The sequence below is a fragment of the Sciurus vulgaris genome, assembly GCF_902686455.1.
Source record: "Sciurus vulgaris genome assembly, chromosome: 6".
NCBI classification, from domain to species: Eukaryota; Metazoa; Chordata; class Mammalia; order Rodentia; family Sciuridae; genus Sciurus; species Sciurus vulgaris.
In genome coordinates, this window is record NC_136466.1 from 31157020 (window position 1) to 31183789 (window position 26770).

The 26770-nt window shown below is 48.8% G+C and overlaps 2 protein-coding genes across 2 annotated transcripts; both read left to right on the forward strand.

The window, feature by feature from the left end:
• Positions 1–3098: 3098 nt before the first annotated feature.
• On the forward strand, positions 3099–5863 carry IL13 (interleukin 13). The gene is made up of 4 exons (XM_079144711.1): positions 3099–3307; positions 4269–4322; positions 4560–4664; positions 5012–5863. Exons 1-4 carry the CDS (start codon positions 3176–3178, stop codon positions 5117–5119), a joined length of 399 nt encoding a protein of 132 aa, XP_079000837.1. The 5' UTR covers positions 3099–3175; the 3' UTR covers positions 5120–5863.
• A 12113-nt stretch (positions 5864–17976) lies between these two features.
• On the forward strand, positions 17977–26464 carry IL4 (interleukin 4; the record flags this gene model as incomplete). The annotated part of the gene is made up of 4 exons (XM_079145593.1): positions 17977–18977; positions 19251–19298; positions 23836–23994; positions 26354–26464. The coding sequence occupies exons 1-4, from the start codon at positions 18849–18851 to the stop codon at positions 26462–26464; spliced, it is 447 nt and encodes a 148-aa protein (XP_079001719.1). The 5' UTR covers positions 17977–18848.
• Between the last annotated feature and the right edge of the window lie 306 nt (positions 26465–26770).

Sequence of the window (26770 nt, forward strand, 5' to 3'; positions counted from 1 at the left end):
AACCCCCTTTGTGCTGTGAATATATTAGAATAATTATTTAAACAAACAAGGCTTTTGACCCAAATTATGATCTTAGATTGGTAACAAGAGGAAATGGAAAGATGTAAGTGGAGGATGCTCAGAAGGAGGGAAGAAGAAACATTTATCCTAGACAACAATGCCTATATCTAAAAATCAAGAAATAGCAACAAGTTTAACTTAGAAACTGGGAGGGAGGTAAAAACCAAAACAACTTGTCAAAAATGGAAGGATCTGAGATTTTTCCGTATTTACAAGCTATCAAGTCAATATGTCACAGTTTCATAGATGCCGGCAGTAAACCAGGGGTTCTTGGCTCAGAGACAAAGACATTTATGATGCACAGAAGCAGTAGAATATCAACGTTTTTGTTCCCAGAATCCCAATGTTCAGGGGGTGGTGCAAGGGACCAGAGCGCACCTGTGCACTCAGTGGGTTGCTTCAGGAGAGGAAGTCTTAGCTTAGGGAACCTGAACTTTTTATAATGAGCAGGTGCGCCTGCCTTTTGCGCTGGAGGAAGAGTGTATCTCTCCCAAGGTTGTTTGCTGTACAAATGTCCTTTAAAAGAATGAGGAGGGCTGGAGATGTAGCTCAGTGGGAGAGAACCTCTGCCTAGCATGTGAGGCCGGGGGTTCAAGCCCCAGTACTCAGTACTGCAAAAAGAAAAAAGAGACAAAGTAGAACAGTCAGTACCTCACTCCACGAGACAAACAGAAATGCAAGAGACCCATGGGGAACTTTTACCCAACACTGGCGGTTTTCATGGTCAAACTTCATGAATTATTTCATTGTATAAATTACTTGCAAGTTTAACTCTCCTAAAAATCTAAAGAGTAGTTTTACTTACTAAAACAACTCACCCTTACGCTTCCCAACTGTGAATTTTTTCTTTGCAACCGAGACCCCCCAGACAGCAGGAAAATTGATACAGCCACCCCCAGCTTTCCTCACTGTGCAGGGCGATTCGATCCCAGAAAAAGACTGTCCCATTCCCAGCAGCCCAGAACAAGAACCAGGCGAGAATCGCCGACTCCCACGGGTTCACAACTGTAAGAGCGCGAGGGGGCGGCCCACGCCGCGGCCCGAAGGTTAGATGCACGCCACGTTTGTCAAGTACTGGGAGTTCGTGTGTTCTTTCCAGTGTGACAGGTGAACAGGCCACGCCGCCAATCAAGAACATGCAACGCAAGACCACTCGATGCAGCGATGCAGCGAGCCTGGGTGCTCATCTCGGCGTGGCCGCGTCTTCTCGTCTGGGAAGGCCACCGCCGCGCGACGGCCGGGCCGGAGGAGGGCAGGTCTCCGCCCGCACGGTCAGGGCTGCAGCCGAGGCGCTCCCTGGCCTATGCGCACCGCGCTCTGGGCGTCGGAGGGCGTGATGGGCCATGGTGCCCCTGCCCACCAGGAGCTGGATCGCTCACTTCCACCCTTGCCTCCCCCTCGCTTCCCGGGGAGGCCGCTCTGCGCCCTTAGCCCTCCTCGCACCGGCCACCTCCGGAGGCCGCGGGGGAGGGCCGTGCGGCTGGGATCCCGCTTATCTGCCCCATCTCCCGTTACATAAGGCCGCTCCCCTATCTCGCGGGCCATCGCCGCGCCAGCGCGCCTTCTCCCACGCGCGGGGGCGAGCCGGCCCACCGCTGCCCGCATGCCTTCTGCTGGTCAGGAGGGGTAGGGGCACGTTGACTCATGCATGCGCCGGGCTCTGGGGACTTGCACAGCCCAAGGTGTTTTCCCAGTCCTTCCCCCACCACGGAGACCCCATGGGAGATGTCATGGGCCCTATTCTACAGAGGTGGAAAATGCCGCCAGGCGCTGGGAGGACTCCCTGAGCAGGGGCGGGCTCCCAGGTGTCAGGGTCTGTAGTTGGGCTGCAAAGCTTTGAGTGTGGGCCTCAGACTGGGAATTGTGGTCCCAGTGGAAAGAGAAGCAAATCGAAGGTTCTGGCATCCTTGGGAATACCTTCATAAAGTTGAGCCACAACGAGGAGGGGATCAAGGGGACCTGAGCAGGCCAAGAGGGGACCTGGGGTGGCAGGCACTGGCCTAGGAGAGGAAGCGGGTAAGAGGGTGATCTTTACGTCAGCGCTCAATAAGAAATGCTGTAGCCTCTGCAGTGGGGGTTTCTGGAGGAATTCTAGGGAAATGTGGGAAGAGCAGGGAAAAGGCGACATGCCAGCGTCCCTGCAGGGGTGCTGCTTGCAGGGGACAGGCTCAGGAGCTACCCTCCCCAGCGCTTATTCTGCACAGGGGAAATGGGAGGATTTTGGGGGCAGGGGCTGCTCCTACAGAGACTGGTGGGCAAAGGTGGTGGCCCCAAGCCTCATTTGGCACTGGGAACAGTTACACACTCAGGCCTGGGCTGGTGTTAGGGCACTAAAGGGTGTCCTAACAGGATGTCTCTGACTGCAGGCCGTGGTGAGCCCCAGGGTCCAGGCTGCTCATACCCAAAGTTACCATCAAAGCATCTTTAAAAATTAAAAGTCCCAAGAGGACCTTAAGTCTGATTGGCTCTTTCAGAGACTTGGGAGTCTGACCATTTTGAATCCTTTCCATGGTGGAGGCCAAGGAGGAATCACGTGGGACAGAAAAACTGAACTTCAGTCTCTCCTTTTGTCCCGTTTGAATGTTGTATTTAATGTCAAGCATTACTTTGGTAATTTAAGTAAAAAATACAAGTCCCAAATTCCCACAGCTCATAGACCTGTCACAGATACAGTGCCACTTGGACTGCCCAACACTTTTGTTGACACAGAGGGGTCTGAGGACAGGAGTTCAGAATCGGGTTGACTGTCCAGGAGCTCAGGGTGGTCACCAGGTGTAAGTGCTGCAGTGTTGATGCCAACCGCCCTCGGCGCCTTCTCACCCACACCTGGAATTAAGTCATTCCAACCTTGGAAACTCTGTACTAGATCCTTCTCAATAAATCCACTAGAAATCAAGCTCTTTCCTTTATACTATGCTGGATTTTCCACAAACTAAAATCAAGATGAGTAAAGATGTGGTTTCTAGATAGTGCCCGACAAAGCGGAGGCCAGGGTATGAGGCGTCACCATTTGGGCCTATAAAAAGCCGCTGCAAGAAGCAAAGGCCACAAGCCGCTCAGCTTTGGCCAGCTCACGACACGTCTGCTCCTCTGTTCCGTGCTGGTTCTGGGTCTCATGGCGCCCTGGTTGACTGTGGTCCTCACCCTTGCCTGCCTCAGTGGCCTGGCTGCCCCAGGCCCCGTGCTTCTATCCACAGAACTCAAGGAGCTCATTGAGGAGCTGGTCAACATCACACAGGACCAGAAGGTGAGTATGGGCTGACCAAGCATGGCTCTGAGGGGCTGCACGGGCACCTATCAGGAAGAGGTCATGAGCAGGTTGGGCTGGATCTGTATGTCTGTGGGTGAGCAAAAGCCTCATGGACGAGGGGCCAGGCCCAGCCATGAGGAAGAGAGAGGAGCCAGCTGGGGTGCAGCAATATGGACCTAGGAAGGGGTTCAGCAGAGCCCCCAGAAACCACCGCTCCTCTGACCTGGCCCTACCACTCCCAGCTCCTGCTCAGCCAGTTGTTAGCAGAGAAGGGCCAGGACCCTCCTAGAACTGTTTGGAATTTGCCATCTAGGTTTTGAACATAGTAATCCAGCCAGCCCTGTCAGTGATTAGTGAAGCCCACTCTGCGGGAAGATTCATCATAGAGTTGGCCCTTCTCCCCATGGGCACCAGCTCGCACCCAGGACCCATGCCAGCTGATTAACATGTCCTTTTATTGCTACCCACACCTCCAGAGGCAAGCGTCATGACCCCCATTTTGCTAAGATTCAGTGAGGTTAATTGACAGAGGCCAGGTTCAAACTAGGTCTGGTTGACACCAGAGGGTTCTTAACGGTAGTGCTCCTAAAGAACACAGGTACCTAATACTCCAGACCCCCACTGCCTCCCATCTGATTAGTCCTGGTCACCAGCAGACTGGGCCATCACCTCCCTCACCCAACCTGGCTCAGAGCCCTTCTCTGCAAGTCCCCTACTCCAAGTGTGGTGCACGTTGAAGAAAGCTTATGTCTTACCAATTTTTCTCTCTCAGCTCCGGGACCCTCTCTAATGGCTTCCAAGCCCCTTATGCAGAGTAGGAAATGAAGCTCAGGAGGGCTGAGGGGTTGCCAGCCCTGACTGCCTCACCAGGGCTGCTGGTGGGGCCTGTTCTTGTGGGAACCTGGCCTGGGCTGGCTGGGGCCCTCCCAGTCTGCTCACCGTCACTTTGCCCCCTCAGGCTCCCCTCTGCAATGGCAGCATGGTGTGGAGTGTCAACCTGGCAGCTGGTGAGGTAAGGACCTTTGGCTGCTGGTGGGGAAGTGGCAGCAGCTGTAGGCCTTGGGATTGTCTTCTCTGAGCCCCACTCACACCCTGGGGCTTTCCAAACGAGCTCAAGAGCTACCCTCTCTCCCTAACCACTGGGGCCCTTCCCCCAACCCAGACCCACTCTGCCAGGCTCTGGCCCCTCTTCCTGTAAACACACCAGCCGCCCCCTCTGGACCTGACACCTGTCGTCTTCTTCCCACAGTACTGTGCAGCCCTGGAGTCCCTGATCAACGTCTCCAACTGCAGTGCCATCCAGAAGACACAGAGGATACTGAGAGGCCTCTGCACACGCAAGACCACTGCTGGGGTAAGTCTTCCCCCGACCTCTCACGCCCTCAGGTCCCCCTCCCACAGCCACCCCCTGGGTCCCAGGGAGCTCCAGTGGAACAAGGCTGAGCACCTGAATGAAGTGTACGCTCACCCAGGAATGGGTCCTCTGTGACAATAGGAACATGGCCTTTGGGATTTACAGGCCTTGGGATCAAGGGCTCCTGACTCCTGCTTAAGCCTCAGTTTCCACTTCTGTAAAATATGGATAATGACAGTACCCACCTTGGGGAACTTTTGTAAGGACCGAATGAGACAATCCCTGGAAAGCCCCTGGTTGTCCTCATCCATGACATCCACTAAGGCACTGCCTTCTTTGTCCTACAGCAGATGTTCACCATGCCCATCCCAGACACCAAAATTGAAGTGGGCCAGTTTGTGAAGAAACTGCTCACACATTTACGGAGTCTTATTCGCAACAAAAACCTCCACTGAAGCATGAAATTTGGAGACGGGCCCTGATTATTTAAGTTGCAGATTCATTTTCTTACCAATGTCAGAAACTTGGGGGAGACATGGGGAGGAGGGTTTGGAGGGGAAAGATTGCCTTAGCTTAGACCTCAGCCTGTGCCACCTGCCTTCAGTCGTGCCAACCCCTTGCCTGGGTGCCCAGGGTTCAGCCTAGTCACCTCTTTTGTCCAGGGCTCTGAGCTCAGGGGACTGGGGTGAAGACACTGCCCTGTACCTGGACCCCCTCTCTAGAGCAAACTGTAGCATTACAGTAGGTGCTGTTCTTGCCAGACATGTGGTGGGAGAGGGACCCGCCTCACACAGGTGACTGAGGCAGAGAGCAGCTCAGGCACGTGTCTTCTTTCTTATTTATTATTGTGTGTTATTTAAGTGTCTGTTAGTGTTGGGTGGGGAGGCTGTTGCCACCTGGGTGCCTATGACTTAGGGGCTCTAGCATAAAGCAGTGGGCACTGGTGGGGTCCCTAGTAACAAGTACTATGCACACAATCCTGCTACCTCAATGGGGCTCCGGAGCCAAGGAATAATTTATTATTTTATCCTCGTATTTAAAGTTAAATATTAAATATGTTAACAAAGAGTTAATAATATATGGAAACTCGGCCTACAACACTGAAGGCCGTGTGTGTGGATCGGGGGAGAGGGGGGTCACTGAACAAGCTGTTCCATTGTGTCAAACTGAAAGCCAGAAATAAAGATGGTGACAGACAAGCTTGGTGATGTTTGCCTTTTATTTTGGCCTCTGGGGACACCAGTCTGGTTACAGAACTCTGAGGAGCTCTGGGAGAGGCAGGCTGGTTGGAGGAAGAGGGAGTGAGGTCTGACCTGAGCTGGAAAGAGTAAGCCAGCCTTGGGATTGGGGTGCGTGGTTTTGGGGTTGGGGGCTGCCTCCATTGAGGAGAGGAAGCTGAGGTCAGCATGGGGTTCAAGGAGGGCATGTGGAATGGGTGGAGACCTTGAAGATGAGATCATTTCTACCACTCCTGATGTGTCCACCTGTGTCTGGCACCACCCACACTCTCTCATGTCACCTTCGGGGGCAGATGAGGATTCTGAGGCTCAGGAGAGTAGGTGGCTCACCGGAGATTACTAGGGATCAAAGCCAGAGTTTGAACCCAGGTTCACTTGAACTCCAAAGCCCACACTCCAAGGGCTTTGCCTCTGTCCAAATTCCATCTGTCTGAATGCACTATTTTCCTGTCATCAGCCTCCTGGGACACCCCCTTCTGACAGGAAGTTCACTGTCTGTTTCCTGGGACAGCCCATTCTGTGTCTGGACACCACTCAGTAGGAAGTGCTCGCCCCCAGACCAGAATGGGTCCCAGGGCTCCAGCTACCTCACTCCTCAGAGCAGGTCTATTTTATGTGGGCCCAGCATCAATGGAGTCTGGGAGCAACAGGCCACAGCTAAATCTTGCCTGCCAGCATCTCTTGGAGGCGCCCAGAGGGTGGCTCCAGAGGACAAGATGCTTTGCAGCAGGTGGGGGGTTGCTAGGGCAGTCTCACACTCTATCAGGCAGGTACCTCCTGACAGGTACCTCAGGGTTGCATACCTCCCAGTAAATGCAGCGGACATGGCAGGGATTTGGTAGGGAGCCCATGTCTGTGGCTGAGTGCTCAGGAACCAGCCCTTCCATTTCCTCACCTCATTGCCCTTTGGGGTGCCAAGAAGTTCACAGGACCTAAGTCCCACTACATTTGCTGAGGACATCCTGTGGCCCCACGTAGTAGAAGCCACCTGGGCTGTTGAGGACAAGGTATCACATAGCCTCGAGGTTTGGCACCACAGAGAACTTAAACAATGGAGGGTCTGGGGGAAGCGGCTCTCCCTTGCCCTCTGGAGGGGCGGCTTCGCTGCTTCCTGGGAGGTAGAAGAAACTGGAAAGCCTGGGACAGTGCAGGGGGTAAGCCAGGCTCTTAGCATCCTTCTCCATCCAGAGAACAGGACTTTAAGACCAAGGATATTTATGGAAAAGTAATATTTTTTTTCTCTTAAACAGAACTTAGTGATCCATCCTCCAGTAGCATGATTTTCAAACTGTATCTTTTCTACCCTCTCCATGACCACGACATTAGCCCGTCTGTTCAAAAAGAAGATGGAAACTCTTCGGTGAAATTCCATGGGAATCCCTCAAGAACAAAAACTGGCATTTGATTTGATAAAATACAGCACCCCTTCATGCTCAAAACACTAGAAAAAATAGGGATAGTGGGAACATTCCTTAACATTGTAAAGGCCATTTATGCTACGCCCATGGCTAATATCATTCTAAATGGTGAAAAACTGAAAGCATTCCTCCTAAAAACTGGAACAAGGCAGGGATGCCCTCTTTCACCACTTCTATTCAACATCGTTCTTGAGACTCTGGCCAGAGCAATTAGACAAACCAAAGAGATTAAAGGGATACGAATTGGAAAAGAAGAACTCAAACTATCCCTGTTCGCTGATGACATGATTATATATTTAGAGGAACCTGGAAATTCCACCAGAAAACTCTTAGAACTCATAAGTGAATTCAGTAAAGTAGCAGGTTACAAGATCAATGCCCATAAATCCAACGCATTTTTATACATAAGTGATGAATCTTCAGAAAGAGAAATTAGGAAAACTACCCCATTCACAATAGCCTCGAAAAAAATAAAATACTTGGGAATCAATCCCACAAAAGAGGTGAAAGACCTCTACAATGAGAACTATACAACACTAAAGAAAGAAATTAAAGAACACCTTAGAAGATGGAAAGATCTTCCATGTTCTTGGATAGGAAGAATTAATATTGTCAAAATGGCCATACTACCTAAAGTGCTATACAAATTCAATGCAATTCCAATTAAAATCCCAATGACGTACCTTACAGAAATAGAGCAAGCAATTATGAAATTCATCTGGAAGAATAAGAAACCCAGAATAGCTAAAGCAATCCTTAGCAGGAAGAGTGAAACAGGGGGTATTGCAATACCAGATCTTCAACTCTACTACAAAGCAATAGTTACAAAAACGGCATGGTATTGGTACCAAAATAGAAAGGTAGATCAATGGTACAGAATAGAGGACACGGACACAAACCCAAATAAATACAATTTTCTCATACTAGACAAAGGTGCCAAAAATATGCAATGGAGAAAAGATAGCCTCTTCAACAAATGGTGCTGGGAGAATTGGAAATCCATATGCAACAGAATGAAACTAAACCCATATCTCTCACCATGCACGAAACTAAACTCAAAATGGATTAAGGACCTCGGAATCAGACCAGAGACCCTGCAGATTATAGAAGAAAAAGTAGGTCCAGATCTTCACCTTGTTGGTCTAGGATCAGACTTCCTTAACAGGACTCCCATAGCACAAGAAATAAAAGCTAGAATCAACCACTGGGATAGATTCAAACTAAAAAGCTTTCTCTCAGCAAAGGAAACTATCAGCAATGCGAAGAAAGAGCCTACAGAGTGGGAGAATATCTTTGCCAATCATACTTCAGATAGAGCACTAATCTCCAGAATCTATAAAGAACTCAAAAAACTTTACTCCAAGAATTCAAATAATCCAGTCGACAAATGGGCTAAGGAAATGAATAGACACTTCACAGAAGAAGATCTACAAGCAATCAACAAACATATGGAAAAATGTTCAACATCTCTAGTAATAAGAGAAATGCAAATCAAAACCACCCTAAGATTCCACCTCACCCCAATTAGAATGGCGATTATCAAGAATACGAGCAACAACAGGTGTTGGCGAGGATGTGGGGAGAAAGGTACACTCATACATTGCTGGTGGGGCTGCAAATTAGTGCAGCCACTCTGGAAAGCAGTGTGGAGATTCCTTAGAAAACTTGGAATGGACCCTCCATTTGACCCAGCTATCCCACTCCTTGGCCTATACCCAAAGGACTTAAAATCAGCATACTACAGAGATACAGCCACATCAATGTTCATAGCTGCTCAATTCACAATAGCCAGACTGTGGAACCAACCTAGATGCCCTTCAATTGATGAGTGGATAAAGAAACTGTGGTATATATATACAATGGAATATTACTCAGCCATAAAGAATGATAAAATGATGGCATTTGCAGGCAAATGGATGAAATTGGAGAATATCATGCTAAGTGAGATAAGCCAATCTCAAAAAGCCAAAGGACGAATGATATCGCTAATAAGTGGAGGATGACACATAATGGGGGGGAGGGAAGGGTTAGTGTTAGGGTTAGAGTTAGGGTTAGGGAGGGGGGCAAGTATGGAGGAAGGAAGTACTGTATAGAGGGTAAAGAGGGGTGGGAGGGGTGGGGGGAAGGGAAAAAATAACAGAATGAATCAAACAACATTACTCTATGTAAATTTATGATTACACAAATGGTATGCCTTTACGCCATGTACAAACAGAGAAACAACATGTATCCCATTTGTTTACAATTAAAAAAAAAAAAAAAAAAGAAAAACTAGCATTTGGGCTGGTGTGGGTCCCTTAGGATTTTTCCCAGGATGCATCCCAAGCCACCCTTTCAGGTCGTCCTGGTGCATCAACCAGGTGGTGCACGGAGCTGTGCCAGGACCTGCCACTAGGGGTCCACAGCTTGCCACATCCTCAGCCCTGCCACAACTGCCAGTCCCAAGAGACTGTCCCCAGACAGGGGGACGTGTGGTCCCTATTGGTGTGCAGTGGGCTGGAGCAGGCACAGGGCCTTCCAGGGATGAAGGATGCCTTTCAGAGCCGCAGAACCAAGCTGCTGTTGGCGACAATAGGGAGATGGGGCAGTCAGGCATGAGAAAGAAGGAGAAGAAACAAAAAAATGTAGGTGTCAGCCACAGTGGCTGGGAACATTGCTGCCTGGGGACCAACCCCTGGGTTGTTTGCTGGGAGTTTTCAGATGTCGGCCTGGCCTCTTTCATACACAGGGCAAATCCTTAGCAGGGCCAGGAGAGAAGGGGTCGAGAAGAGATAAGAGTAGTTGTGAGTGGGAGGCAGAGGCATGTCAGGGGCCCGGGTGGGGAGCCCCTTGGTACCACCTGGAACCCCAGGTCAGGGAGGTTTCACTGGAAGAGGGGCCAGGGCTCAAGTGAGAAGTGAGACACAAGCTCGAGTTTCCTGTGAAACACACCTCTGTTTGCTGCTCAGATGAGGTGTCAGAAAACACTGCAAGTCACATCAGGGGTTTCTCTTAGGACGACTCCTGAAGGCTCAGGATGAGGAGGAGCAAGACCAGGGAACAGGCCAACGTCTGGGTTCCTGTGACAGAGGAGCGACCTGAGGGCTGGGGTTATCAGTTCATCAGCTTGTCACTTTTTCATTATGGCCAATGGGGAGGTGTCTTCTGCTCAGTCTCTCCAGTCAGTTAGATGGTCAGTTGTAATAAACATACCCTGCTTCTCCTTGGCCAGGCTCCCTTGTGGGAAAGCCAGTGGTGGAGGCTGACGGAGCTCCAGAAGGGGTGCCCAGCCTGGACACGCTGGCCAAGTCGAGCCCCGGGGCTCGCTAGGATGGCCTCCCACACACTGCCCTCTCTTACTCTGAAAAAAATAAAAGTCATGAGGCCTCATTATCTTCATTCATTTCTCAGCTCCACCCAAAAGCGACAGGGCGCATGGCTTGCAACGAACTTTCCCAGATCAACTGATTTCTCGGCAGCCAGGGAGGGCCCCATGACAAAGCCATTTGAAATCCCAGAAGCAATTTTCTACTTACGACCTCACTTTCTGTTGCTCTCTCTCCCTTCCCTTCCACAGTGCCTTCTCTTGTGGAAAGTGGCTCTCTCACAGTGTCACTCAGAAACGCCCCCAGCCCGTGCACTGCCTGGGCTGCTGTGTGGTCAGAGGTGACGCAGACACCAAAATTAAATATAGTAACTCTCGTCAGCTTGCTCTCCGCATCACTATGGACAAGACTGCCGGGGAGCACGGCTTTTCCTGAAACCCACGTGGGGAGGAAGACCCAAGTCAGTCATGGCGACTCCTATGATCTATTGACCACCCAGACCAGAAGATCTATGATCCTTTGGCCAGTCCCAGGCCTACACCAGAGGAACCGAGTGACACCATCCAGGAAAAGCAATTTCTCATCTATTTACTCTTCTTCCTTCTTCTCTCTGTTTCCCACATGTTCTATAATGAGCATACATTCATTTCCCAATGGGGGACAAAGAAATTTAAATTTAAAAAAGCGAAAAGAAACTGAGATCGGTATGTGATCCCTAATGGAGCTGATCAGGAGTGAAGCAGGTGAAGGGCCTAGGAGTATTCCCCTGATCCCTGGCTCTCTCAGGAGAGGAGCTGGGGACCTGCAGGAGGCCTGAGAGGCAGCACCTACCACCTGGCCAGGAGCCTGCCCTCCTACTGGGGCTGAGTCTCTTGGGCCCCTCATATCCTTCATTGACCAAGAGAGAGGAAGGTACTCTATTCTTGGGGATCTTCACCTGGCTCTGATCTGGGTCAGAGGAGCCAGTGGGAGTGAGATGGGAAAGGATGGGTGGCCAGTTCAGCTCTGAGGGTGACCCTAGGACAGACAGAAGATTCCTGTTGACTCCTCAGCAGATTCCCCCTCTCTAGAGAAAGACTTCCACCTGCATCTCAAAGAACAAAGAGGACAGCAGCCTGCGTAGCTATGTGTCCATATGCTCACTGAAGCCAGAGTCCAGCCCTGCCCAGCTTATTTCCCTCCTCCTGGTCCCTGTGTCCTTGAGCAGGGTCCTCCCTGCATCTGTGCTCAGGGTTCCTTCCCTGCCCTCTCAGGGATGCCGGCAAAACATGTAGCCTAAGGCTTGCAGCAGGGACTCCCAAGTAGACCCAGCCCTGGCTTCAAGTCCCACTGTGACCCAGACCTCTGTTGTCTCAGTTGCCCCTCTGCGAATTGGAGTTCATCCATCATTCATTCAACAAGAACTTATGGAGGCCTTGCTAGGTGTAAGGCACTGTTCTAGGCACTGGGATCCACCATGAACCAAACAAGGTTACTTCTAGTTTCGGGCAGAATATGTGAAGCAGCAGCACAGGGCATGTCAGGTGGCCCAAGTGTGCTCCAGAGGCAGCCAGAGAGGTCCAGGAGATCCTCCCTCATGAGATGGAATGAGAACAGAGACCCAGAGGGAGGGAGGGAAGGACAGGGGAGAGCCATTCACATATGGGAGGAAACGCTAGGAAGAGGGTGCTGCCAGTGGGCCCCTTTCCTCCACGTGACTGCAGCCCAGACAGGCGGCCACTGTTGAGGGCCAGAAGACAGGCCATGCTCCCGGGCTGAGTCACTCTCAGCCATTCTGGCTGTTACGAGAAGTAAGAAAGGTGGTCTATGGGGGATGGAACAGGTAGGATCCCAAAGAAATCCAGGTGGGAAGTGATGGCGGACACAGCAATGGAGGGGTGAGAGGGGGGCACATTCTAGAGAGAGGTGTGTGTGGGAGTGTGTGACATGTATGCATGGTTTAATATAAATATTAACACACATTTACATAGATATATAACAAGTTATGGATATAAATATATACAAAGGTGTACATGACACATTAATAAATAGTAAATACATTTAAATTTGTTATCTATACAAGCTTTTGTTGTCATTGTTGTTTGCTTTTTGAGATGCTGGGGATTGAACCCAGGGCCTGGCCCATGCTAGGTGAGCACACTCTCAGTGAGCTACACTCCCAGCTCCCCTAAGGCTTTTAAGTCTTTTATTATAGAAAAGTTCGAACATTTAAGCCATGCGTGGTGGCACGTGCCTCTAATCCCAGCAACTGGGATTACAGGAGGATCACAAATTTGAATCCAGCCTCAGCAGCTAAGCAAGGCCCTAAGCAACTCCGTGAGACCCTGTCTCAAAAAATGAAAAGGGTTGAGGATGTGGCTTAGTGGTTAAGCACCTCTGGGTTCATTCCCCAGTACCAAAAAAAGAAAGAAAAAAGAAAAAAAAAAATGACTTCCAGGTGTCCATTGTCCAACCTCATCAGTTAGTGACTGACGGTCAGTTTCATCTCATCTCTCTCACCCTCATTTCTCCCCTAAAACATCGAATCATTAAGTGCTGAACACAGTGCAGAGGCTGTGGAGCGGTTGAGTGTGGGTGTGTGAGATTTTCAGGAACAACCTGAAGGATGGAGTTGCCATTTGCTGAGCTGGGGAGGCCTATGCTCCAGAAGATTCCATCAGAATGCAACTATCAACTGGGCCTAGATCCCCTTGCAGCCTGCGCCCCGGCAGTCTGCCCCCTCGCACACCGCAGGCTCCTTCCAGTCTGCGTCTGTTCCCACGGCGCTCGGAAACCACCTCACTGGTGTCACTACTTATCAGTCCATCACTTAATCCAGCTGACAGTCTTGTGCCCTCATCTCGCCTCACCTATGAGGATCATCTGATGTGCTGACCACTTGCTTCTCCTTCCTGAGGCTCTCATGTCTGGGTTCTGAGCCTGCCCCGCCGGGGTCCCTTGTCAGGCCACCTGCCCCCCTCTTCTGCCCCCTCACCTCCAGTGTTTCCAGTTTGACCTAAATACCTTAGGTCATTTCTTGTCCTGCCTCTCCCCTTGACCCCTGACAATACATTTTTCCCTGTGGCTTGGTCACTGTGCCTGCAGACTTTCCTTTGTGCTCAGAGCTGTGACCAACCCTGAACCTACCACCTGCCCTCCTAAACCACCATCTTTGTGAAGGGCAGCTCCCAAGCCAGGAACCTGGGACCCCATGATTCCCCATTCTCCCTCACCCGATTCAGCCAATTCCAATGCTGGCTGCTGCTGCTGCTGCTTGTGGTGACAACTGGCTTTTCCGAAGACTTATCATGTGCCTGGCGCCATGCAAATACTTCCTATGTATTACCTCACACAATCTCCCACCCCTATTATTAGGCCAGATTTTTTTGTTTGTTTGTTTGTTTTTGATACTGGGGATTTGGTACCCAGGGGTGCTTAATCACTGAACCACATCCCCAGGAAATATTTTATTTAGAGACAGGGTCTCACTGCGTTGCTTAGGGCCTTGCTAAGTTGCTGAGGCTGGCTTTGAACTCGTGATCCTCCTGCTGCAGTTTCCCAAGCTGCTGGGATGACAGGTGTGTGCCACTGTGCCTGGCTTTTAACCCAGTTTTACAGAGATGCCTGGGTGGGGTAGCTTTTCCAAGATCAGAACTGGCTAAGTGCCCTCAATCCCAGGTCTTAACTTGGACACTATACAGCTGCCAAGTGACTGGAATCCATACGTTCTTTCCCACAGCACATTTTCCAGCCCGACCTTGCCAGAGCCTCTGTCCAGGGACGACTCCCTGCCATGACACTAGTCCCCACCCTGCCAGCCCCCTACTCATAGCAGAAAGTCATTTATTCTGATCGCTGCTTAAATATCATTCACGCAGAGAATGATCATTTCTTTGGTAAGCCTGTTAGGAGCTGGACAGGGCTCTTGCCACCCAAGAAAGGTAGGAGGAAGGAAGATGAGGCTCCCAGGGCACAGGGTAGAGCAGGAGCTCTGGGGATGGCTGCCTGGCACAACCCCGGTTCCTCTCCCCTTCCAACACTGCAGACTTGAATGTGCACAGCGGCATTTCTCAGACTCCCCTGAAGTGAGGGTTTGGGTGTGAACTGGCTTCTCCAGTGGGCTGTGGACGGGGGGGAGAAGAGGTCCCCACCATCTTCCTTTTCCTTTGGGCTGTGGGGAGATGAGATTTTCTCCTGGAGCAGTTTCATAGGTGATGGGAGGCTGTTGGAGCAGTGACCCGCCTTGCAGCCCTGCAGGGTAGGGCACCAACGACCACAGCCTCCGAGGCTGGAGCCCCGCTGCGGGTCAGCCCTTAGAATCCAGAGCCCAGGCTGGAGACTGCTCCTCTCCCTCCCAACGCGGTTACAAGCGCCTGCCTCAAGTCCTTTTCTGACTAGAACACAGTGGCAGTGTCTACTTCCTGCCAGGAATCCAGGTATGAAAGACTGAGGACTGCAGAGTAACAGTTATAACTCACTAGAAACAAGGACAGGGACACCCAGGCTAACAAGGAGACACCTGGGAGGGACACGGGTGGACAGCGTCCACCAGGCTCTCATTGCCCCGGCCAGGCTTGGGTTTTCTAAAACACCCGATTTACGGAGACAGGACAGGTAACAATCTTGCCACTTCCGGAGCACTCACACGTGTGGGCACTTTTCTAAGTACTTTAAATTTTAACTTATTTATTCCTCGGAACAACCTCAAGAGCCAGGTACAGCTGTCCCCCCACTTCAGAGAGGCTGAGGGCGCATCTGAGATCACTTGGGAGGACACAGTGCAGCCAGGCCTGAAGTGCTATGGGGCTGAGTCCCCTTTCTTAGCCACATGAGCTCGGGCAGCCTCTGGGAACAGCCATCCTTTAAAGAGTGACATGTGCCAAGTGCTAATTTTTCCCTTGCTCCTCAGAGGAATTCAAGGGGAAGAGCTGCATCATCCCTGAGGAAACTGAGACCCAAAGTTAGTGCTCTGCCCACATCACACAGTCAACAAGTGACTCGCCTTCTGGCACCACCCAGGGCTTGTAACTGCTGTCTCAGGGTCTGAAAGGAAATTTCTGGGGCTATGCTGGTTCCCAGCTGTCTGCAGGGCAAGGGTAAGGGTCTGAGATGGACGCTGCCAGAGCCCAGGAGAGTCTTCAACTTCCCTCCTAAACTTTGGGGCCCACCTGGCCGCCAGTCACTGCCCACAGCTCTTGCCGCCTTGGTGGTTCCTTTGTGGTGGTGGCTGCTGCTGTCTCTGTGTGTGACAGTGCAGACACCCGTCTTCCCAACCTCTGCCAGCCACACTCACACTGCAGGGCAGGACAGCCACCTTCTTCCTCTACCCTTTGAGGGAAACTTCTGGTCACTGTCGAAGTTCATCCTTTTTTCTCTGGCCTCATTTAACTATTGAAACAAACAGAACTCAGTCAGTGTTCTGCTTCTGAGCTAAAGGCTTCCACATTATATTCCTTTTCTGACTCATCTTCCGCTGCCTCTCAGACGCTCCAGGACACAGACTACCTCCAGAGGTGGCTCTGCTGCCTGGCCTTTCCTCGAGAGCCTACACTAGTGAGCAGGACTCCTCCGGTATGGCCGTGCTGTCAACAAGCTCCCTCCTGCTCAGACTGGAGCCTCTGCTCTGCCTCACTCCACGTGAGTGTTGATCTGAGCTGATGTCCCCACCTGTCCTGCTCCTGCAAGAAACCTCATGTTCTTCTCACAAACCGCTTCACCCAGAGAGGTCTGGCCTTTGTCCTGGCTCTTGGTCCAATGGCTACACCCCTTGGAATAAAGAATGTGGTTGTTCTTTGTCACAAGTGCCTGGAAGTAACCCCTAAATCCATGGAATTTCCTGAGCCATAGGCCTATTTTTGGTATTTGTGGAGGGATGTGATCATTTGTGCCAGTCAAGAGACTCCTGGTGGCTCCCTAGAAACTTTTTGCTAATGAGATGAATCAGTACGAGGCTGGCCACACCACTGATACTGTGGTCTTGGCCTGGACTCTGGGGTGGAGGGGGCTTGGAGGATGGTTTTAACGGAGTGACTGATGGTCCAGTCAACCATGCCTACACAGCACAACTCCAGGAAACACTCTGGACACCAACACCCAGGGGAGTCTCCCTGGTTTGGAAATACTCTGCATTTTGTCGCATCCTGAGATGCTGAAAAGGTGAGGCATGGGACTTCAGGGAGAGAAGGTAATGGAAGCTGAGTTTGGGACACTCCTAGACCTCACCCTCCACATCTCTTCTTTGGGCTGGTTCTCATTTATATTTTTATTCCAAGGGGAAAAAAATTGTGCCAGGTGTGGTGCACACGCCCACAATCCCTGTGGCTCAGGAGGCTGAAGTAGGAGGATCAAGAGTTCAAAGCCAGCCTCAGCAACTCAGTGAGACCCTAAACAACTCAGTGAGACCCTCTCTCTCAATAAAATGCAAAAAAGGGCTGGGGATGTGGCACAGTGGTTGAGGGCTCTCGGGTTTGATCCCTAGTACCAAAAAGAAAAGAAAAAAATTGTGACTTTATATATAGCACTTTTCTGATTCCCTGAGTCATTCTAGCAAATTATTGAAACTGAGGGATAGTGGAACCCCAAAATTTGTAGCCAGATGATCAGAAGTGAGGGTAGGATGGGGACCCCTGAATTTGCAGCTGATATCTGCAGGGGCGGGGGGTCTTGTGGAGAACTGTGCCCTTAAGTGTGAAGTGTGGCTCAACTCCAGGCAGCTGGCCTCAGAAGTCACAACTCGGAGTTTGGCAACGTCATTGCGTGGTCTCATGAGAACAATCCTGAACAAGGTCTAAAGAACTTCCTGACACATTTTCCAGAGTCTCACGTTCTCAGAGTCTGAGACACTGTGAAAAGTTCCAAAGCTGTATGTGCACAATTCAACGCTATTCAGCCTTAATAAAGAGTGCCACCCGGACACCTGTGACCACACCGATGACCCCAGAGGATGTTATGCTTAGAGAAATAAGCCAGGCCCAGGACAAATACCATATGATCTCCCTTACTTGGGGAATCTAAAAAGTTAAATTGACAGAAGCAGAGCAGGATGGTGGTCACCAGGAGGAGGCAGAGGGAAGACTGGGGAGATACTGGTCAAGGTCAAGACATACACAATTCTTCTTATAGTTAATAATCAGGGTCTATAGGTAGATTTTAAGTGTTCTCACTACAAATGAATACTGCATATGTTAAATAGCTTCATTTAGTAGTTCCACAATATACACATTTAAAAAAATATATTCATGGGGTTGGGGCTGTAGCTCAGTGGTAAAGCGCTTGCCTTGGATGTGCAAGGCACTGGGTTTGGTCTCCAGCATCACAAAAAAATCAAAACAACAACAAAAATTTCATTTGCCATCAATATTTTGTCCTTAGGCTCACGGACAGTGTGAGGCAATGTTCACCTCACCAGGGTCACACAAATTAGATTAAAAGAGCACGTGGGTGCCACAAAGAGAACTGATGGGTGACTTGGTAAGATTTTAGTCCTTTTTCCTAACTAGCTGGGAATGTGTCTAAGTTTCATTTTAAAAGTGGTCACTTCTGAAGCCTCAGGATAGGGCTTCCTTCCTGATTAAGACCTTAATGGACCTGATGGGATCCAAGCTGAGACCCACCTGATGTTACCTGTCCCTCGATGAGGACCTCAATTTGCAAGAAGAGCAGGCCCTGTGCTAGGACAGGAGAAGGCCTGTGTTCTTCCACTCAGAGAACAACCCAGGTCAGCTTTCCCATGACAGGAGAGTTTCCAAGATTCCCCCCATACCTGGAAGAAGCCAGGTAGAAATACCATGCAAGTCAAACTTTCCTGACATTACTCGATCTTTCCCCAGGAGGATGGCACTAACACAAATTCGGACACCTGTGGCCTCTTCCTTCTATGCAAAGTAAAAAGCCAGCAGCAACCCCAAGCTGATAAGATTAATCTAAAGAGCAAATTATGGTGTAATTTCCTATGCTGAAACTTTGTAGTTTATTTTAAAAAAAGGTTTCATTTTCCTATTGGTCTGATTTCACAGGAACATTTTACCTGTTTTTATGAAGCATTTTTTCTCCTGGAAGAGAAGCACTGATTGGCCTCAAATAACTGGCACTCTGGTGTAACGAAAATTTCCAATGTAAACTCATTTTCCTTTGGTTTCAGCAATTTTAAGTCTATATATAGAGATATCTTTGTCATAATTGCATTGTTAACCTCCCCTGATAAACTAATCGTCTCACATTGTCACTGCCAAGAGACATCTATTGATGGGTCTCACCCCCCAGCTGATTGCCACTCTCTGCTGTCTTCTAGTATGCTCTGGCGACTTCACCCATGGATACGATGTTACCTTGGAAGAGATCATCAAAACTTTGAACACACTCTCAGGGAAAAAGGTGAGTAGCCTATCTGGTCCCATCTCTCCAGATGTTCTGGTGATGTTGGTGGGTAGTTCCAGACCACGAGAAGGACATAGTTTGCCAGAGAAATTGATAGCGGGTGGTTGGTGGCCAGGCAGGGAACATAGCCAGACGTCTCCCTGCCACTTTCTTCTGGGGAATTCTGGGAAGTTTTCCAGTGCGAGGGAGTGGAGATGCTTATCAAGGATTCCTCTGTCCTGTTGGAGGCTAACTCTGTCTCTCGCTCTCTTGTTCTTGCCTATGCAAAAGACTACATGCATGGAGCTGATGGTAGCAGACGTCTTTGCTGTCCCCAAGGTAAGAAGCTGTCCCGTGGTCTGCTTTGGCAGACGGGTAACTTGGGAGAGGAGGGCCACCCACAAATGTTTGAACAAGACATTTCTCTAATGAAATATGAATGGGCACAAATTAACTATAGGGTATTAAATGTTTTAATATAATGAGAATTCTGATTTTTACTCTTAAGCATGTTTTGAAGTTTTCGGTTTCACCTGATTTAGAAGATACCTAAGCTTGGAGTTTGTAATCCTAATTCAGATCTTGTCAAGGAAAAGCTCTCTAGGGTTTAACTGAGTTGGGTATAGTACCTGGAACACAGGAGGGACTCCATACATGCCTGTTGAATGGGAGAATTTTTTTGGCTCATGCATTTTTGAGAACCAAATACTCTCACAAAAACAGATATTGAGATTACAGGTTGAGGGCGCTTTCACTTTGTCTAAGAGACTTCCTATGGCAACAGAGAAGGTATTGCCAGAGCCCCTTCTCTTTCACAGCCTGGTCACCTAGCAGTCTACTGGGATCTGGGGCTGGCTGTCCAGAGACCTCAGCTTGCTTGGTCCTGCCAAAGCCCCTGCAGCCTGCTCTGCAGCCATCCTGTCAGACAGAGTCCAACATATTCCTGCTTCTGACTGCTTGGGCATCTTGCCTCTCTGCCTCCTGTACTGTCTCACCACCCCCCATCCGTAGTGGGAGGAGATAGATGTGACAGCTGATAGTGCATTTTCTCTGACAAACACATGACTACAGCCATATCAATAGCTTTGTGCACTTCAGTTCCTGTTTTCATGGAAACACACAACTGAGAATGAAAGCCCCAAAGCCTCAATTCACCAGTGGTCCCCTAGCTACCTGCTTTCCATGTGAACTAAGGGCTGACTTGGCCAGCAGGGAAGCCCCTTCCTAGCGCTCAGGCCATGAACAGGGCCCATCCTATACCCCACAAGGAAAACTCTTCTTCAGGTCTTTATCTGGACTATCTCATTTCATTAAAGCTATTTCAAACTCTGATGCAGGATGAGATTCTGAAGGACAATATATAAATCACATACATATATACACACACACACACACACATATGTCACTTTATATATATATAAAATCTCCAAGTCCTTCCAACCCACACAGTATCCACTGGAAGCCAAGCGTCTCCCGGGTTGTGCCTTGGGTTCTTCCAAGACCTGCTGCATGCAGAGAGGGCTGTACCAAAGCCAAGGGAAGGGACCAGCTTGCCAGCACCTGGCCCTTGAGGAGGTATGGGGGTCTGGAAGTGAGACAGTGTGAAATTTTAGCCTCATTGCTGCCGTTAACTATCTGTCTGGCCTTTGACAAATCTTCACATCTCTTGGAGCCTAAGTTTCCACATTTGAGGATATGAAAGTGATTCTGAAGGTGATTTTAAGGTTGATTGAAATCTGGCTCTTGAGTTAGTGGAGAGTGTTAATATAAGATAATATAACCCTGATTAGAAGCACAAACTGGTTGTAGAAAAGCAATGATTCTGAGAGAGAGGACCAACGGTTGGAAATGATGGGACCCTCCCTCCTTGGTTCTGGGCTGCTTCTAGATGAGCACACTGACTCCTTCTCACACGCAGGCCTGTCTGAAACAAGCCCCCTTTGCTTGCCTTTCTGCTGACCCATCTCACAGCCTCCCCAGCCTTCCCCAGACTTCCTCCTGGAATTAACACTCTCACTCTTCCATTCTTTTCTTTCCTTCAAACACTCAGCACTGCTTACTTAAATATTAAGACGTTTCTGAGTGGAGAAAGAGTGTTATTTTCAAAAACCCACAAAAGTGGTGTGTGGTAGGAAAAGTTACTTCTTTGTGTTCCCAAAAGATAATACCGTTCCAAAACCCAGTGTATTCATTTTATTTCTTTTGGGAATCAAGAATTCCAGTAGCTTGGTCAGGTGTGGTGGCGCACACTTGTAATCCCAGCAACTCAGGAGGCTGAGGCAGGAGGATCACAAATTCAAGACCGGACTCAGCAACTGAGTGAGGTGCTAAGCAACTTAGAGAGAATGTGTCTTAAAATAAAAAATAAATAAATAAAAGGACTGACAATGTAGCTCAGTGAAAAAGTGCTCTTGGGGCCAATGGTCACATTTGGAGTCTCTTTCTGAGCAGTTCTGAACTGCAAAATCTGCTGGGTTGTCAAAGTATGCTCCATGAGCCACAGCCAGACCCACTGGCAGAGAGTTCCACAGGCAGATGGCAAGAAGCCGGGGATGGGAGAGAGTGTCACCCTTTGGCAGCACAACCAATAGCTAAAATTTTAAGGTCTTTAACTAAAACTGCCTTTAAATTAGTTCCTTTAAAGTTTTTCCATTTGATGCAGATTACTTTCAATTACAATTTTATCTTAATTACTTTTAGAAAGCTCTTTGAAAAGTATCTTTAGAGGGTTTTTGTTTGTTTGTTTTTATGTGATGTGGCTATAGACTGGTTAAAACTAAGAGGTATTTTAATTCCCAGGCTCCAGGGCAAAGTTTCAGAAAATTCTCACTAGGTTTTTATGGGGAAATAAGCAGAGGGGTTCTTCTTTCGGCCCTCTTGGATCTCACATCCTCTGTACAGAGACCTGTACTGACCCTCTACCCTACTGAGCCCCGAGCCCCTGGCACTGCTCTCACCTTTGCAACCAGAGCCAGAGATCAGGAGTGACTTGCAACCGGTTCACTAGGGGTCCCTCCATTTGCCCAACCCTGGGACCCCAACCCCGTGTGGGAAAGGAGAGGCCTGTGCAGTCTGGGGTTCTGGTGCCTCAGTCTGGGTCTAAGTCTTCCTGGAAAAACCTTAGAATATAATCTGCACTTCTAGAATTCAATCTACAGAAATGAGATGAACATGAGGATCACTCACTGCTACATTATTTACAGAAGCAAAAAACCTGCTACCACAGAAGATTGATAAGTCATGGTACAAATACCATGGGAACAGCAGGTTCCTCTGCAGCTCTTGGTCCCGCTTTTTATTTTTTTAAAGCAGCACTGAGGTTTGAACCCAGGAGTTCTTCACCATTGAGCTCCATCTCGAGTCCTTTTAATTTTTATGTTTTAAATTTTGAGACAGGACCTCACTATGTTGCTCAGGCTGACCTCTTGCAATCCTCCTGCTTTTGCCTCTCTAACCACTGGTATTACAGGCATGTGTCACCGCACCCTGCACAATCCCACATTCTTAAAAGACTATTGAATGACTTAAGAAAGTGTTTTTAGTCTATGATAAGTGTGAAAAGATTATGAAACAGTTGGTTCCTATTTGGGGAAAAATGTATTTTAAAAAACCTGGGACGATATTTACCAAAATAGTAACAGTAGTTATCTCTGGCAGGTTGAATGAATTTAATTTTTTTTAATGAATGAGGAAATGCTATATTATTTTGATAATTATGGGGAAAAAACATAACTGTAAGAACTTAGATGCTTTTTGGACTGTGCTTCTCACGTAAATTCTCCGGGGATCTTGTCATCACACATTCTGACTCAGTGGGTCCAGGGTAGGGGTCAGAGTGTTGTTTCTAACAAATCGCCAGGTGATGTCCATGCTGCTGGTACATGGATCACACTGAGTAATGGGGGCCCTGGTCATGTCCTAGCAGAGGCTAGAAGCAGCTTTTCATCAAACCTGGATACAGAAACTGGGCTCAAGCTAAGACTACTCTAGGTTCTGTGCCTGTGTTCTTCAATGGAAAATGGGAGGACACACAGGCCTGGTATAGACGGAGACATAGGTTCCCAAGGAGAGCTGCTGTGCTGCTTGTACATTCCCTCTTCTGAGGATCTCTGTCCCCAGGAAGAGCCATGTGGCCAGACCCACATCAGCACTGCCAGCATTCACTCTGTACCATTTGAGGCCAAAGGCCTGTTACAGAAGCTCTGTCCAAGGCCCACCTCAATGATGCCTCTCCCAGGAACCTCCCCGATCTCCCCAGGCCAGACTCCTGGGCATCTTTGCCAGAACTGGCATCTACCTCATGCTACATGGGGACATGCCTGAATTTCTTACTTGGATCATGGCCTTTTACACACACTGCTCTATCTCACAGGGAGGGTCACGTGGAAAGGACCATGCAATGCAGCCATGTCCAGGCCAAAGGACAGGCACTGCTTTATTCAACAAGCATGCTGGATTCCAGGGAAAGCTGGATTTTAACCCCTTGAAGGAATGAAAGCACCCAAAAGCTCATGTGGGCACCTCACATGGTGCATAGACATGGCTCCAGCTGCAGTGCCAGGTGTCCTGCATTCAAATCCCCACTGTCAAGTACCTAGCCGGTGACTTTATTCAAGTACCTCTTCAGCAAAACCCTCCAAGGGAAGAGAAATTTGGAGGTTCAGAGAAGGTGGCTGCATTTCCAGGTAACAAGGAGAGGTTCTTTACAGAGATGTATGACTGACAACAGCATTTATTCATGTTGCAGAAAGACTTGAATATAGATCCGGAGGTGAGCAAACTCGCCTTCTCCATAAGAAGAAACAAACAGGAAAACTCTCTCTCCCATGCTCAAAACAGAGTAGCACATGGTTATCTATGACATTTCTCTTCCTAGAACACAACCGAGAAGGAAATTCTCTGCAGGGCTACAACTGTGCTTCGGCAGATCTATCGAAACCACCCAGTGCCTACGTGTTTGAACAAAAATGGAAAACTTGACATTCTCAAATTCCTGCGAGGACTCTACAGGAACCTCCACAGTATGGCCCAGCTGGTAAGCTGAACTGTACTACTGGCGGGCTGAGAGCTTGGCTCCTGGTGGACAGCAGCGTCCCTTGTAAATGACCCTCCATATTAGTTGCAATGCCCTTGATTAATGAACCTGTTAATTCAGCAAGTATTTGTTGAGGCTCTACAAGTGCCAGGTGCTGACCTAGGTATTGGGGATGCAGCATTAAAGATTGGGGGCAGCAGAGTAGGACTTATGAAATGTTCTAATGGGGGAGTTAGACAAAAGAATATGTAATCAGATGTCTAGTTGTAATACTGGCTATGAACAAAAATATAGGAGTACAGAACATAGGTCATAGGAGAGGGGGTTATTTAGTAGTCAGTGACATTCTCTGAGCAGATACTTGAATTAAGTGCAGTTACAGGCCACATGACTTACTACGCAAAGGGCCTAAGGTGGAAATTAGCTTTAAGTGTGGCTGGAGCAGAGCAAGAGAGGGAGACTTTACCCCATCAGGTTACACAGGCCTTTGGATTCTGCCCCAGGTGTGGTGGAAACACCTGTATAAGTTCAGGCAGGTTAGAGATGATGATGTGATTATGTGACTCACAGGGATCCCTCTGGCTCCCATGTGAACACACTGAGTAGGGGTAAGTGAAGAAGCCAGGGGCCTGCTGGGAGGCTACCACAGCAGACCAGGCTGGACATAATAGTGGCTTGGTCAGGCTGGGACAAGGGGGGTGGTTAGATGGGGAATATAACAATAAATAGATCCAAAAGGACTTGCTGACAGGTCAATTGTGAGGGGTGAGGGAAAGGAGTAAAAGGTACCCTCCTGGTTTCCGTCTGACACCTTTGGGGATGTCTGAGATTGTTTACAGACATGGAAGACGGGGCAAAGCAGGGCTAGAGCCAGCAGATGAAGAGTTCAACATTGTTCATAATAAATGCAAGCTTCTGAGCAGAGCATGGGGCTCAGAGGTAGAGCACTTGCCTAGCATGCACAGGGTCCTGGGATCGACCCCAGCACCATGCCCCACCCCCCCAAAAAAAACCAAGGTACCTATAGCAAAGTGGAGATATTGAGAAGAGGGTTAAAAAGCTTAGGGGAGAAGTCAGGACTCATAACATAAAATGGAGAGTCCTCTGATAAGAACTATTTAAAGTATAAAGGAAAGAATAGAAAAAGGAAGAGATTCAGGGCCTGAGCCCACAGGTACCCCGTTGTATATAGAGAGGTCAGGAAGAGGAGGAACCAGCAAACGAGACCGAGGACTATTGCCAGGGAAGTAGGAGAAATCAGAGTATGGTGCCCTGAAGGGAAATGAAGAAACCCCTGGGCAGGGCATCAACCATGTCAAACATCCTGATGCGTCAAGTGAGAAGAAGTTGAGGATGGCGGCCCCCGGGTTTGGCATGATGGAGGCAATCAGTGATACTTATGTAAATGGAGAGGAGGGATGAAACCCCACCTGGAGCAGGCTCAGTAGAGGATGGGTGGGCAGAGGTAATAAAGAAGTCACTGAGTGTATGGAAAGCTCTTTTGAAGTGTTTTGCTATAAGGCTGCAGAGAAATGAAATCACAGCTGAAGGACAGTTCTGGAGCGAGGAAAGTTCTTGAAGGTGGGGTCTACTCAGCATGTTAGTATTCCAGTGGGAGTGATGCAGTAAGAAGAGAAAATGGATGCCCCAGGAAAGGGAAGAGGTAGAATAAATGAGGCCAGAAATCTTGCAGCCAAGGGTGGGTGTTGTCTAATGCCAAGTGAAGGAACTGGCTTTGGAGAAGGGCTGGGACATTCATCCCCTTCCTGAGCTCACTGCGTCATTTATAAGGAAAGCTAATGAATAGGAGCTGGCACAACACACATTCTCCTTTAATTCTCTTAACTGACTTATGAAGTAGGCACTATTGTCCCCACCTTACAAAAGAAGGAACTGAAGATTTTGTAAATTAAGTCATTTGTCCTAAGCAATGCAATTAAAAAATGGTAGAGCTGAGATTCAGACTGGAGTGCAGACCTGGTGGTAGGAACCTGGACACCTTCCCACAGTTAGTCACTCTGTTGTGCTGCAGCTGTTCCATGAGCAGGAGGGTAATTGGGAGGCCAGGCAGAGGCCCAGGATGGCAATGGGCAGGCCTGAGCCTCACCTAGCTGTGACACACTCCCCAGAGACTGCGGCACCCCTGAAGGCAGGCGGGGGTTGTGCTACAGTAACCAGTTCTGGAAGTGGAAGTGAGTATCCTGCTGGCCAAGTGGCAGAGTCAGACTCCCAGTCAAGCTAGACGGGAGGTCCCGGTTTGCCCATTGTTCAGGTCACAGTAAACTTGATCAAGTAGACAGGCATAATGGTGGGACTTGGATGCTTACTGATGCAAGCTAATGAAATGTTTCTTTTGCAGCACAACTGTCCTATGAGTGAATCCAAGCAGAGACCCCTGAAAGACTTCTTGGAAAGCCTGAGAAGTACCATGCAAAAGAAATATTCAGAATGTGGAAGGTCAATGTTTTAATTTATGAGTTTTTAATAGCTTTATTTTAAAAAATATTTATATATTTATAACTCATTATAAAATAAAGTATATGTAGAATCTAACATTAATGACATTTAATGGTATCGGCTATGTTTGTTTACTCAGCAAATGAAGTTATAGTTCACAACTTTTAGGGAAACTGATTTAATTTCTATTGAGAAGCTACAAACAGCGCAGGAACAAAATAGACCACCTTCTTTTTAAGGAGTTCCCTGTCCAGTTGAGAACATAAGGCACAAGACAGCTAAAGAATAAAAGGTCACATAAGATGTAAGTGGTAGAAGA

What these genes read in the sequence shown, in the direction of transcription:
- IL13 (XM_079144711.1), top strand. Translation starts at nt 3,176, where the DNA reads ATGGCGCCCTGGTTGACTGTGGTCCTCACCCTTGCCTGCCTCAGTGGC. An exon ending in ACATCACACAGGACCAGAAG is followed by an intron (nt 3,308 to 4,268) that starts GTGAGTATGGGC and finishes TTGCCCCCTCAG; the next exon opens with GCTCCCCTCTGCAATGGCAG. An exon ending in CACGCAAGACCACTGCTGGG is followed by an intron (nt 4,665 to 5,011) that starts GTAAGTCTTCCC and finishes TTTGTCCTACAG; the next exon opens with CAGATGTTCACCATGCCCAT.